This window comes from Aspergillus flavus, chromosome 4, assembly GCF_009017415.1.
Source record: "Aspergillus flavus chromosome 4, complete sequence".
Lineage (NCBI taxonomy): Eukaryota > Fungi > Ascomycota > Eurotiomycetes > Eurotiales > Aspergillaceae > Aspergillus > Aspergillus flavus.
This window is the reverse complement of record NC_092405.1, coordinates 4,263,099-4,273,878: the sequence shown is the minus strand read 5'-3', so window position 1 is coordinate 4,273,878 and position 10,780 is coordinate 4,263,099. Positions and strand designations below refer to the sequence as shown.

Genomic DNA, 10,780 nt, shown 5'->3' with positions numbered 1-10,780 from the left:
CCTCCCATACCATTTATTATGTCATAGAAATCCAGTATGCCAATTGCAAATGTCATTATTGTCTTTTCGTCGTTGCGGTTCAGCCCCCCATCCCTTGGGTGACTCAGTGGAGCATCCACTGCTTCCAGAGCCGTGGAACAATATGTCCCTCGGTAATTATTTCCCTGCGATGTAACAACCTCCTGCTTTCCACCCTGTCGTAGCAATTTCCCAAGAGGCAATGGATTTATGATATACCCTTACGGCTTACCAGCCAAGATTCGAAAACCCGTGACATTGCAGTGATGTGAGCTCCGTTTCGTCCCATTGCAGCCTAACCAACTCTATTCCGAGGATGATGTTTTTCAATGGACGTAACTTTATTCTTCTGCGCTGGGTACTCACTTGGGTTTAGTGCCCAGGGATCGTCGGCCGAAGTATAAACGACTGAACTTTCCTGCCCTTTGCCTCACCCTGCGCCCAAATTCTCATTCTCCAACGAGGATCAACGCTATCTCGTGAACCCCGCTGCAGATCATGCATACTCAACAAATTAGCTATGGCCCATGATCTTTTGTCACGGACCCTTGCTTTGACTCCTCCCCAGGGGTAACGAGTCCTAAAGCAGTCTGTCGTCAGAATTGTAAGTATCCTATCAAGTGATTTTAAACGAGGTTTTGATTTCAATCTCAAAGGGAACGCTATTTTTCAAAACGCTGGATCAAGTATCTCGAAGAAGTAAGAGAACAGAATGATAGAAAAACACCGGTACGCTCATCATGTCCCCCTGTATGCTTGACACCGTATCCTCAAAACAATTATGGTAAACCAGGGGGAGAAACAAAAAGAGACTCAACATGTTGGGCCCAACCAGCGGCGCAAAACATGGAGTCGTAGGCTCATAAGCCATTCGTGGGTCGTGGCTGCGCTAATTAAATGGCAAAGGGAGAATCACAGATGGTATATTATCGGGAGTAAAGGGCCAAACGTCGTTAGTATATCTCTAGATCTTCGAACTCGACCACCAAGGAGTCCTGAGAGCCTACTGTGGACTCGCTTAAAACCGGACCGTTCATCATCTCCCACATGGTACTATTGCGAGATATGTTATTTGGCCGACTCGCGTACACTCCCACATGGATAAACTTGTCTTCCACGCCGTAGAAGAACCATGTCACCTCCCGTAGCTTCTTCCACGTGCTGCTCACTGCGCTCGGCGTCAGTGCATAGGGAACGGCGGATGGGATCTGGTACCAGATCCAGAGGGAGTTGCCGATCCGCTCTAATTTGATACGCAGCGACTGCACGGTTGAAGGCCCGCTGTCGGGGAGGCTGAGCGGTGAAAGACACCAATCGGCTCCATCCGCAGTTGCACTGACCGATGAGGCGTTCACAGTGCCCGAGCTAAATTCCATACCCGCCTTGACCCATTTGCACGGTCGTGCGATCTGGGGGTATCCCGAGCGACTCGATCGCGTTCCGGAATCCAATGGGACGCTCTCGGACGAGCAGGATTGTGGTGCGGCTCCGGCAAAAATAACCAGTCCACCCTGGTCCCATTCCATTTCCCAGTCCGCACTAACCGTCACTTCTGCGAGTATAAATGGATTTCGCAGTGATGTGAATATAATGGGGGCTGTGGACGTGTCACCATTTGGGGGCTTCCGCCAGAGATCGGTATTGGGACCAGCGGTAAGGGTAAAATATTCCATGCATTGTGGGAGAGAAAATGTTTCTGGCAAATTCAATGCCGTAAACGACGAACTGGCTGGAGGCATATTGTTTCTTAGAGACCACACGGACCAGTCGGTTCACCAACGGGGATCCTCGTTCCTTCTTCCTTTTCGGTGCAAGTCAACTTGATCCTGTTGCTCACCTCCGTCGGGGAGAATAAAAAGAAAACAATGATAAAGTCCTGGCTCTTCTGCCTTCCCCTTAATTCTCTAACGTCAGCTTCTGAGGTGTCGACAAGCTGCACGCGCGGTTTCCGTATTTTTCAGCAGCGTGAGCATAGAAAATTGGGTCCGAGTGAAAGTAAAAGTAGAAAGGAGAAGAAGAGAGAGATTCTCGATAAGTAAGGTGTGAATGATGGCGGGTATCCGGTGCCCCAAGAACAGAAGCAAGGGATTTCTGTCCTTCAAGAATCCAAGTCCAACCTGGCGCTTTTCAGGGCCCTAGTATGGATTGAGTAAGTCCCCCAAGTGCACAGCCAGGAAAAGAAAACGGATCAAGTCTAGACTCGGCGACGATGCAAAATCGAAGCAACGGACTTATAATATATAAATATAATTATAGAAGGAGAGGAAGAAAATTGATACAACAAACACAACCTTTTAAGTGTCAATTGAGAAAGAAAGTAAGAATAATGTTGGAAGCCAGATATGGCGTTTCGATCGGAAAGCCGCGCATAGATCGACCTCAAGGGAAAGGCTCCAATGGAAACGAGAAACCAAACATTTAAGCCACAGAGACGCGGCTAGAGTCACAATGACTAAAGTTGCCGGTAACATGCAAAGATCAGATCTCAAAGACTTGGGACTAATCGTGGCAATTGAGCCATGGGAGCTGATTTATAGAGTCGGGGCGAAGTGTCTTTGCCCCCCTAAATCAGGGCGGAAAAATAGCCAAGCAGCAGCAATGTCCAACGGGGGGAAGAACCACTCTGCTGGAACATGTCCTCATTCCTCTGACGGTTCCGACGCGCTGGACACTCCTCGAACCATGTTTATTCGAACGTTTCTTTTTTTTCCTTTTTCTTCTTTCTTTTTGAGTTTCCTCTTTCTTTTTCCTTTTTTATTTTTTAGACTTCTGTCCTCTGTGCGTAGACATCATGGTTTGATTTTTCTAGCGAGATTTGCTTTTCAGGTTCGGTTCTGCAGCGGATGGGCTGCAGACCAGTTCAGGAGTGGCGGGTCGGATGCTGCATCATTGGGAGACAAGCAGTCCACGCAAGTGGTGAGTTGTGGGGGATAATGTTGGTCCAAAGCAGCTGAAACAGAAGCCGAAAGAGAGAATAAGTCGCAAAAGTCCAGGACGTATTGGCCCGACACTTGTGGCTAGTTCTGGGGACTCAGCAGAGATCTCAGAAGAGAGCTGAAAAGAAAATGGAGAATGGACGGAAGGTCCGAGGTGGATGGAGGGTTAAAGGAAGTAGTACTTTTAGTGTTGTTGCAAGTGGTGTGGGAAAAAGTGTTTATTTAATTGCCCTGTTTGCCACTCCACTCACAATGCACGATGGGCACCTGCGCCAGTCTTAGTCCCTTGTGAATGGACGCTTTGATGTTTTTTCTCCTACTCTTGAGATATCTATCTATAGTAATTCCTTACACCTGTCTATTTCGTCAGGACATTGTGCGTCTCTCGTATAAGAACAATCCGAAGAGTTGGGGTTGTTAGAAGGTCCCGGTACAACCTACAAACATTACTATGGCTACTTGCATAGTAAAGGTGATTGCTAGTCAAAATCCAGAAGCACTATATCTGCATGTTTGAGAGTTGAATCGTATCCTGATCAACTTCCTATTATCCAATTCATAGATATGAAGCCGAAAATGAACCGTATGCATATTCCCAACACTTATTTGTTGACTCGTGCCTTGGATGTCTTTCAGTTTAGCACCAGCGTTCAGCGATGTAATGCCAAATACAACCAAGGATCTCGATGGCGTGAGCTTCTAGACTCGTCTAGACCATAGAACCCAGCATCATGCGAATGCGGGTACACTCCACGGAGTGTAGTCATGATGTGTTTCCTGACCATCTTGACAAAATGCTTGAACGGCGATAGGTGCATCGAAAGGGGTGCCGTAATCCTAGTGTTTCTCCACCGTCTAGTATACCCTCCTTCAATTTATTGATGTTACCGCGACTTGGGAGAATCTTGCAATCAGGCGTCGGGATCAATAAGAATCGGAGAAATTTGTCACCTAAAGCCCTCTCCCATTCACCAACCTCTTACATCGCAATTATAGTAATCATCTAGTAATAACTTCATCACTTATCGTCAGATATTGCCAATCCAATATATTTCTCCCTACTCAGGCATATCGATTGTTTGTTGAGTGAAACAACCTCGGGAAATTTGTTGCATATAGGCCTAAGTTAATGTGGTTATGCAGGGCAGGTCCTTTATGGCACAGTGTTTGCTTTTATAAGGATCCCAATTAGGGCTGGGGTGTCTCCTACCTAGTATGATAAATCCAACCACTCTAGCTCAAGACATCAACACAAATAAAACTGCAGTACAGTTACTCATAGAAGAGTCTTTAACTTTGATAAGCATTGCATTATATCCAGGTTTTCCAATGTGGATCTCTTTTTGCCTTTTTTTGTTTTTTCTTTTCACTTGTTTTTCTTATTATTATTTGGTACTTTTCAACTCTCAGCTTTTGTGGACCGTGGCTGTGTCGGGCGCAGGTAGCCGGTGGATCTAGTATACGCGATCCATGCCATCCTATGATCCTACAGAGTACACACGACTCTTCCCTCTTCAGCTCTTCAGCCCTTCTATTTAAACTTTGAATATCGGCAACTCTCTCATCTTATGCTTCAGAGTTCAGCTTATGACTGTACTATGATATGAATGCGGAAATTATACGGCGCATCCTGTAGCCGTGACTTAGCTTGTGAAGACAATTTATTGATAATGTCTTCCTATAACAAGCAGTAGGGAAAATAAAGCAAATCGGGCAAGTTCTTAACACGTAATCTATACAGATAGTACACATAGTAATGCTTATTCCAAGCCCTACCAAGTGCTTATTCGCATGCAAATCCCGGCGTTGATTCCATTTTAAGTATTTCTCTCTTGCCCGAGATTCGAGATAAGACTGAGGAACCTAAAGCACTTACAGCCTAAACAAGATTCAAGATCCTGTAGTACAGTGCGACCTAACAACCACATAGACCACTACCTAGCATGATCATCGCTCACCAAACCAGAACTAAACACTCCAGGAGAAACTACTATTGTATAAGCTCCGTTTCTATGTCGGGAAGAGCCGGCATAGCCAACTATATTTATATATCGTTCATGCTACATAATTGGACAAACACAGCGATCAATCACCATGTATGTCTCATTTCTTTGTTTATTTCTTTGTTCTTTCAATGACAAATACCCAGTTTAAACCCTAAACCAATCACATATATGACGATCCTTCTCCCAGTAAGGGCTCAAATCTATAGACTCAGCCACCTCACTCATGCCAGCATCTATCTAATAGGATAGGTCCTCCACTCGAGTCCTATAGGCCCCCACTTCTACTTTCGCCTATTTATTATTACTGTTTGAACCCAACAATCCCAAAGCCATCGTCTCATGAGATACAATGCAATAATAACCCCCAACCCACAGGTCCGCGGATATTGCGGGTTGGACTCTTGCGATAGCAGCCAAGTCACTTCCAGGTTCCCTCAATATTATATACAGAGTAAATAATCAGACACCTATCAGGAAAATTAAATCTGTCTGAAGATCAATATTATCCTGAACTAGAAATGTAATCTACAATATGCGTTCACTACATGTATGCACATCTTTCAGCAATCAATGCCTGATTACTAAGGCAGTAAACGCGTCATATTCCCGACCACCTACTAGTGTCTTGGCACTTGATACACTGCAACTCCAACCCCAACCCCAAACGGGAATACCTAGTTACTGGGCCATCCATTTCATACTAACTACCAGTCAACAACCCATCAATCCCAACCCCAAAACAACCCAGAACCCGAAACCAAAGAAAGGAAGAGAAGAAAAAAAAAAAAAAAGAGAAAGAAGAAAGACAATGGTCTGTTCCAAATGCCAAAAGAAACTCAAATCCACCGAACTAGCTACTCCCGGCGTAAAACGCAAAAGTGAGATGTACTATGGTTCGCCCTCAACCTCAGTGGGAGGTGGCGGTGGAGAAGGGAGTAAGTCTAAGCCGACGTTAGGGAATACGGGTATTGGGAAAGTATGTTATGTCTTTTCTTGTTTTGTTTATTATTTCTGTGGATTTGCGGGTTTGTGTCGCTTGGAGTGTTTCATGAATATGGAGGTGGCTGACTTGGTATATTGCTATAGAGCAAGTTGCTTAGTTCGAAGGCTAAGAATCCTTATGCGGCTTATTCGTCTGCTTGTGAGAGTTGTAAGACGAAGACGGAGCAGGGGAGGAAGTTTTGTCAGAGGTGTGCTTATCAGAAGAATGGTTCGTTTCTTTTTTCCTTGTGACTCTTCTTATATCTTGTTCTTTGTCCTAATGGTGACATTGTGGGGGTTGCTAATTGATATTATAGCTTGTCCGATGTGCGGAAGGAGTATGGCTGGAAAGTCTAAGAAGGACCAGCCTATCGTGCAGGGGCAGAAGTTTAATTTGAAGTGATTGAAGGATTGGTTTGGGTCATTAGTTGATTTCCCTTGTTCAGCCAGGTTGTTCGTGAGGTCGGTTATACTGCCTTGTTTACGTTGGGTATGGATTAAAGTATATTTCATGGCGTTTGGGGCCCCGTTGATACTGTATACCAGAGGGCAATGGGAGATGATTTGCGAATAATGATATGATAAACTCAAAAGCTAGTTATACATGACATACAATAGTATATGCAGTTCCGGCCCATCTCAGGCGTAGGCACTTCCCACTGGATCGAATCGCTCAGTTCTATCAATACACTCCTTCTAAAGCTAGCACAGGATCTGATCATTTTCAGACGAGATGCCTAGCAAGCCGTACACCCCGCTTAATCAACTATTTACCGCTCAGCCAACATGTTCTTAATGTTGCTGTAGTACTGTGGCAGCACATAGGGTGCAATCTCCTCCTTGGTCAGCCACTTGAAGTCCTGGAGATTCTGCGTGTTGGCGGCCAGATCAGCCTGTCCGGCCATAATTCGAGCCTTCATGAAGAAAGTCTTCTCGCCCAGATGCTCCGTGCCATTGGCCTTGTCGACCCTCGGATATCTGAAGTTGTAGACGTGGTGCCCAACGGGGTGGAAGCCCACCATCCAGGTGTTCATGTTAACGCCGGCAGTCTGCGCAAGGGTACGTTCAGCAGCCTATATGTTACATGACAAATCAGTATTACGCCCAATATAGTGCAAGAGAAAGGACACAGGGATAGGCAATCTCCGGTGCACTCACCAGTCGAAGAGTTTCATCCTGCTCCACTGGAGAGCTGGGGAGCCTCCAGTACCCCTCCTTAGTCTGAACCAGAAGATAGAGTGTCCTCTGAAGGGCCCGGTTCAGGCTTCTCTGGTCGTTCTTCTGATCCGCTTCCGTTACTCGGGGGAATGGCCTGGGGATCTCCTCCTTCTTGCTGGTGTCTTGGGAGGTAGCATTGACTGTAGCTTCCGCATCCTGCACAAGCATCTCCACCTGGTGCTCCGGTTCGGCCTCGACGGCTCCGACGAGAAGTTCATCGTTCCATGCGTCCTTCGAGTACGCATTGTATTTGCCGATGTCACGCGCAGCCGTCTGGCGCTCCCGGATTTTACGCTTCCAGTCTTCGTCCGCCGGCGTTCCTCGCTTGAAGTAAAAGTATTTGGTAAATGGAAGCGCCAAACGCTCGTTCAGTCGCTTCTGGTAGAAATAGTATGCTTTCTCGAATTGTGAGAGGTCGCGGGTAATCTGAGGGGGGCGGGATAGGGCCACGCCGGCATTGATTGTGTAGACGGGCTTCACGACGGGGAAGGTAGTTGTAGCGGTAGAGGTAGATTCTGAAGAAGGCTGTGCAGCGGCCGAGGAATAATTGCGGCGAACAAGCGTCTCTTGACAACTTCTGCACACTTTGGGGTCGGCAATCGAGGGCCCTAAACAGAGTCAGTACGGCCGATACTTGGCCATTTGTGCAATGGCAAAAGACGTACGCAAAACAGACGCTATGCGCCTGGCACCATTGGATCCCGACGACATGTCGCCGACTGTGTTTGCTGGATACTGACGTGCTTGTCAACAGTCCGACGCCGATATTGCGAGAAAAGTTGGCGGTCACCTGTCCGCTGAGAGAGCACCGGAAACACTAAACCCAGGGAGGTTAGACCATCAGGTGACCCGCCATTTTTCTCCCTTTAAATTTCTTCCCGCTGTTCCTTGTACTCCCTTTTCTTCTTCACAGCACCTTTTCCTTATCGTCACTGTGTTAAGATTCTCCACGACCAGTCGATCATTTACCGGTGCTCAGAGTGAGTACTTATTTGCGGCTGATTTCGCTAGCGGTACCTTCTTCAAAATCAAGGTGTACTGTTAGATAGATGCTGCATACATCCCTGACTTACTACGCTGTTTGCTTGGGGGTTTGCGAACTATAGTAGATTATAGGCGAGTGTTTCTGTTCTCCATCCCATGTGAGGAAGAACCTGTGTATTATTTTCGTATACTCCGTAACGCAAAGGTCATCATCCAATGGAGAGCCTCGATTGGTTCAGATGAAGGTATGTTTAGCTGGACGCTAGCTCCTAAACAACATTCCAGACTCTTTCTTCCGTACCAAAGACACGCAATTTATTACCGTAGACCTTCCAAAACTCGGCGCCGTGCCGGGGAATTAATTCCCCATTGGCGACTTTTCGAGTGACATCGACGGAGCTGCTGGATTTACGCGATTTGAGGGCCATGCTTTCAACTCGATCGTTAATCTCTTCAACATCAAGTGCATCAAATCTCGTGCCAAGCTTGGTGCTCGTCGGTGTCTTGAGCGGCTTTTTTCTCGCTGCCGATTCCTTCTCTACACTGCCCTTTAGGCTTTCCGGAACAGCCAAGGTCGTATTGTTCAGGCCCATAGTATCCGATTGACCTTTCAGTTCTACCGGATCCGGGAGCTTGGAGATACCTCCGTCACGAAGTTGAGCAGAGAGCTTGATAAATATCTGAGCAGTAAGCAAGCTGTCATATCCTGCCTCGTGGTCGATTCTCTGGCTGTTATACTTCGAATGCTGTTCATGTACACCTGGTCAATAATCAGCTTGACGCAACAACAATATAAGGCGAGGCATTTTCCGCACTTATTTTCGGGGTCTTTATATGGAGAAGGTTATCGTTGATCTCACTCAAAGACGATTTGGGGGTGATAGAACCGCAATCGTGCGTAGCCATGTATTTTGTATCCATCAAAATTGGAAACATATGATGAACAATTGCTTGGAATTCTTCCAGCTTATCCGGAAGTGGCCCAAAAAAGCAGCGGTAAAGATATACCACGTCTGTGAAAAGATTGTGTCCTACTAGCACAGGTCGGTGAGTTCTCAAGCGCTGCTGCAATTTCTCAGAGAACCCGTGTAGTGAGACCTGTGGTTCCACGACTGTCGAGCTGTTCATTATGCTCCCGAAACAAAACGGATCAAGATGCGAGAGATCACCACCAGATAACGCTTCCACAATCCATCTGAACCCGATCTGCTTCCAGACTCGCTCTCGTGCCCGAGCCATCCTCTGCTCTTGGATAGCCTTCTCGCGGTCTTCGTCATAGTCAATGACTTGGATGAAAGCAGGCCTACTGATAGTCACTAGAGACGGGTATTCGACCTCTATTAGCTGATGAACAAGCCTCTTTTGGAAGTTGTTCAAGACTGATGGCATAATCTTAGGCTTTGGAGACGCGGTGTAGCGCCTTGGCGGGGGGATGTTGAGATAAGCCTCACGAGCCTAGCGACGTTTAATTAGGGAGCAAAGCAATATATTCAAGGCAATTTACCTCACCAAGCGCAAGCCATCCGTCAACCAGATATCGTACTGCCCCCAGGAACGCCAGAGAGTCATGTTCTGTCTCCTTAACGTCGATCACTTTGCGTACGGAGGTACGGCCATACCTCTCAGCAGCCCTGGCTATGGCTATTGTCTCTTCTTCCCGTGACAAATAGTGAACGCCATCACTATAGAGGGAATTTAAGCAGAATTTATTCTCCAAGAGAAACTCGACGGCTTCAATAGATCTTAGTTCCATTATCTCCCAGGTATCAAACTCGAAGGCCTACCGCCGCTTTGGAAGCACATATCCCTCCCCACTTCTAATCTACGGTCGATTATTGGGTTCAGGTATAAGTTATAGGGTTTCAGGATGTAGGTTCCTGTAATTATGACCATTAATACCTGTAACTCAATCTTCGAGAACGGACGTCTCTTACCTGACTCAGTGTCTTCATGACAGATTGTCAGACCAATTTGCACGATTCGATACTTATCGGCTGATTCTTTGACTTCTGTATAACGATCCTGCAGCGTAGACGCTTTGCTATTTGGTCCATTTGAAGAACACGCAATCCCCGAAAATTCAAAGTCTATAGAAACGAAACTGCAAGACGCTAGTTCATCCAGTATCCTGGGAAGGAAAAAGTGGAAAGTTTTAGGCGTGATGTCCATCTCGTATCATCTCCTAGGCCTATAGACACGAGTAATAGGTGGATCTGAGTACCTTATACTAGAATCAGATTAAAAATGGTTAGTCCAATAGGTAGTATATCAATGCCCGCTGAATTGTAATTGATCACATTAATACGCAGATTGGCTTGTATCCTTCACGTGGAGTGGGCCGTAGTCCAGTCAGTAACGTGAATCTCAATTCATTTCTCTAATGAAACTGTAGTATTCCTGTTCCTTGTATATATAATTCAGGACAGCACAATGTGAATATAGTCAGCTCGTAGTTCATTTAAACCTCACAAAGAGATAGGATAGTTCCCGGTCATTGTATGCCAGACAGCGCAGATCCACCGTCCCGTGACATCAGACCCCAGATTCGGCCACATCAGATTGAGCCGAGGGAAAACGAACCCCGACTTGCAACCCGTCTAACCTGAAAGTTAGTGTTAAGTGTCATGTCCTCCTGTT

The 10,780-nt window shown here is 46.3% G+C and overlaps 5 protein-coding genes across 5 annotated transcripts; 2 read left to right on the top strand and 3 right to left on the bottom strand.

The window, feature by feature from the left end:
- Positions 1-971: 971 nt before the first annotated feature.
- F9C07_2203318 (uncharacterized protein) lies at positions 972-1,757 on the bottom strand (the record flags this gene model as incomplete). The annotated part of the gene is made up of 1 exon (XM_041286108.1): positions 972-1,757. One exon carries the CDS (start codon positions 1,755-1,757, stop codon positions 972-974), a length of 786 nt encoding a protein of 261 aa, XP_041146832.1.
- Positions 1,758-3,518: 1,761 nt separating this feature from the next.
- Positions 3,519-3,789, top strand: F9C07_10312 (uncharacterized protein; the record flags this gene model as incomplete). Its single annotated transcript, XM_071507379.1, has 2 exons — positions 3,519-3,645; positions 3,767-3,789. The coding sequence occupies 2 exons, from the start codon at positions 3,519-3,521 to the stop codon at positions 3,787-3,789; spliced, it is 150 nt and encodes a 49-aa protein (XP_071366715.1).
- A 1,884-nt stretch (positions 3,790-5,673) lies between these two features.
- On the top strand, positions 5,674-6,546 carry F9C07_2160025 (cript family protein; the record flags this gene model as incomplete). The annotated part of the gene is made up of 3 exons (XM_041292423.2): positions 5,674-5,936; positions 6,047-6,170; positions 6,259-6,546. Coding segments are annotated over exons 1-3 (373 nt in total), but the record flags the coding sequence as incomplete, so codon positions are not given.
- Positions 6,547-7,939, bottom strand: F9C07_2284047 (ribosomal protein). The gene is made up of 3 exons (XM_071510668.1): positions 7,825-7,939; positions 7,100-7,767; positions 6,547-7,014 (listed from the first exon to the last, which is right to left on the bottom strand). The coding sequence occupies exons 1-3, from the start codon at positions 7,868-7,870 to the stop codon at positions 6,712-6,714; spliced, it is 1,017 nt and encodes a 338-aa protein (XP_071366714.1). The 5' UTR covers positions 7,871-7,939; the 3' UTR covers positions 6,547-6,711.
- F9C07_2284046 (mitochondrial 54S ribosomal mL46 domain-containing protein) lies at positions 7,940-10,732 on the bottom strand. Its single transcript, XM_041286107.2, has 5 exons — positions 10,078-10,732; positions 9,928-10,020; positions 9,648-9,874; positions 8,959-9,598; positions 7,940-8,903 (listed from the first exon to the last, which is right to left on the bottom strand). Exons 1-5 carry the CDS (start codon positions 10,310-10,312, stop codon positions 8,413-8,415), a joined length of 1,686 nt encoding a protein of 561 aa, XP_041146830.2. The 5' UTR covers positions 10,313-10,732; the 3' UTR covers positions 7,940-8,412.
- Positions 10,733-10,780: the final 48 nt, after the last annotated feature.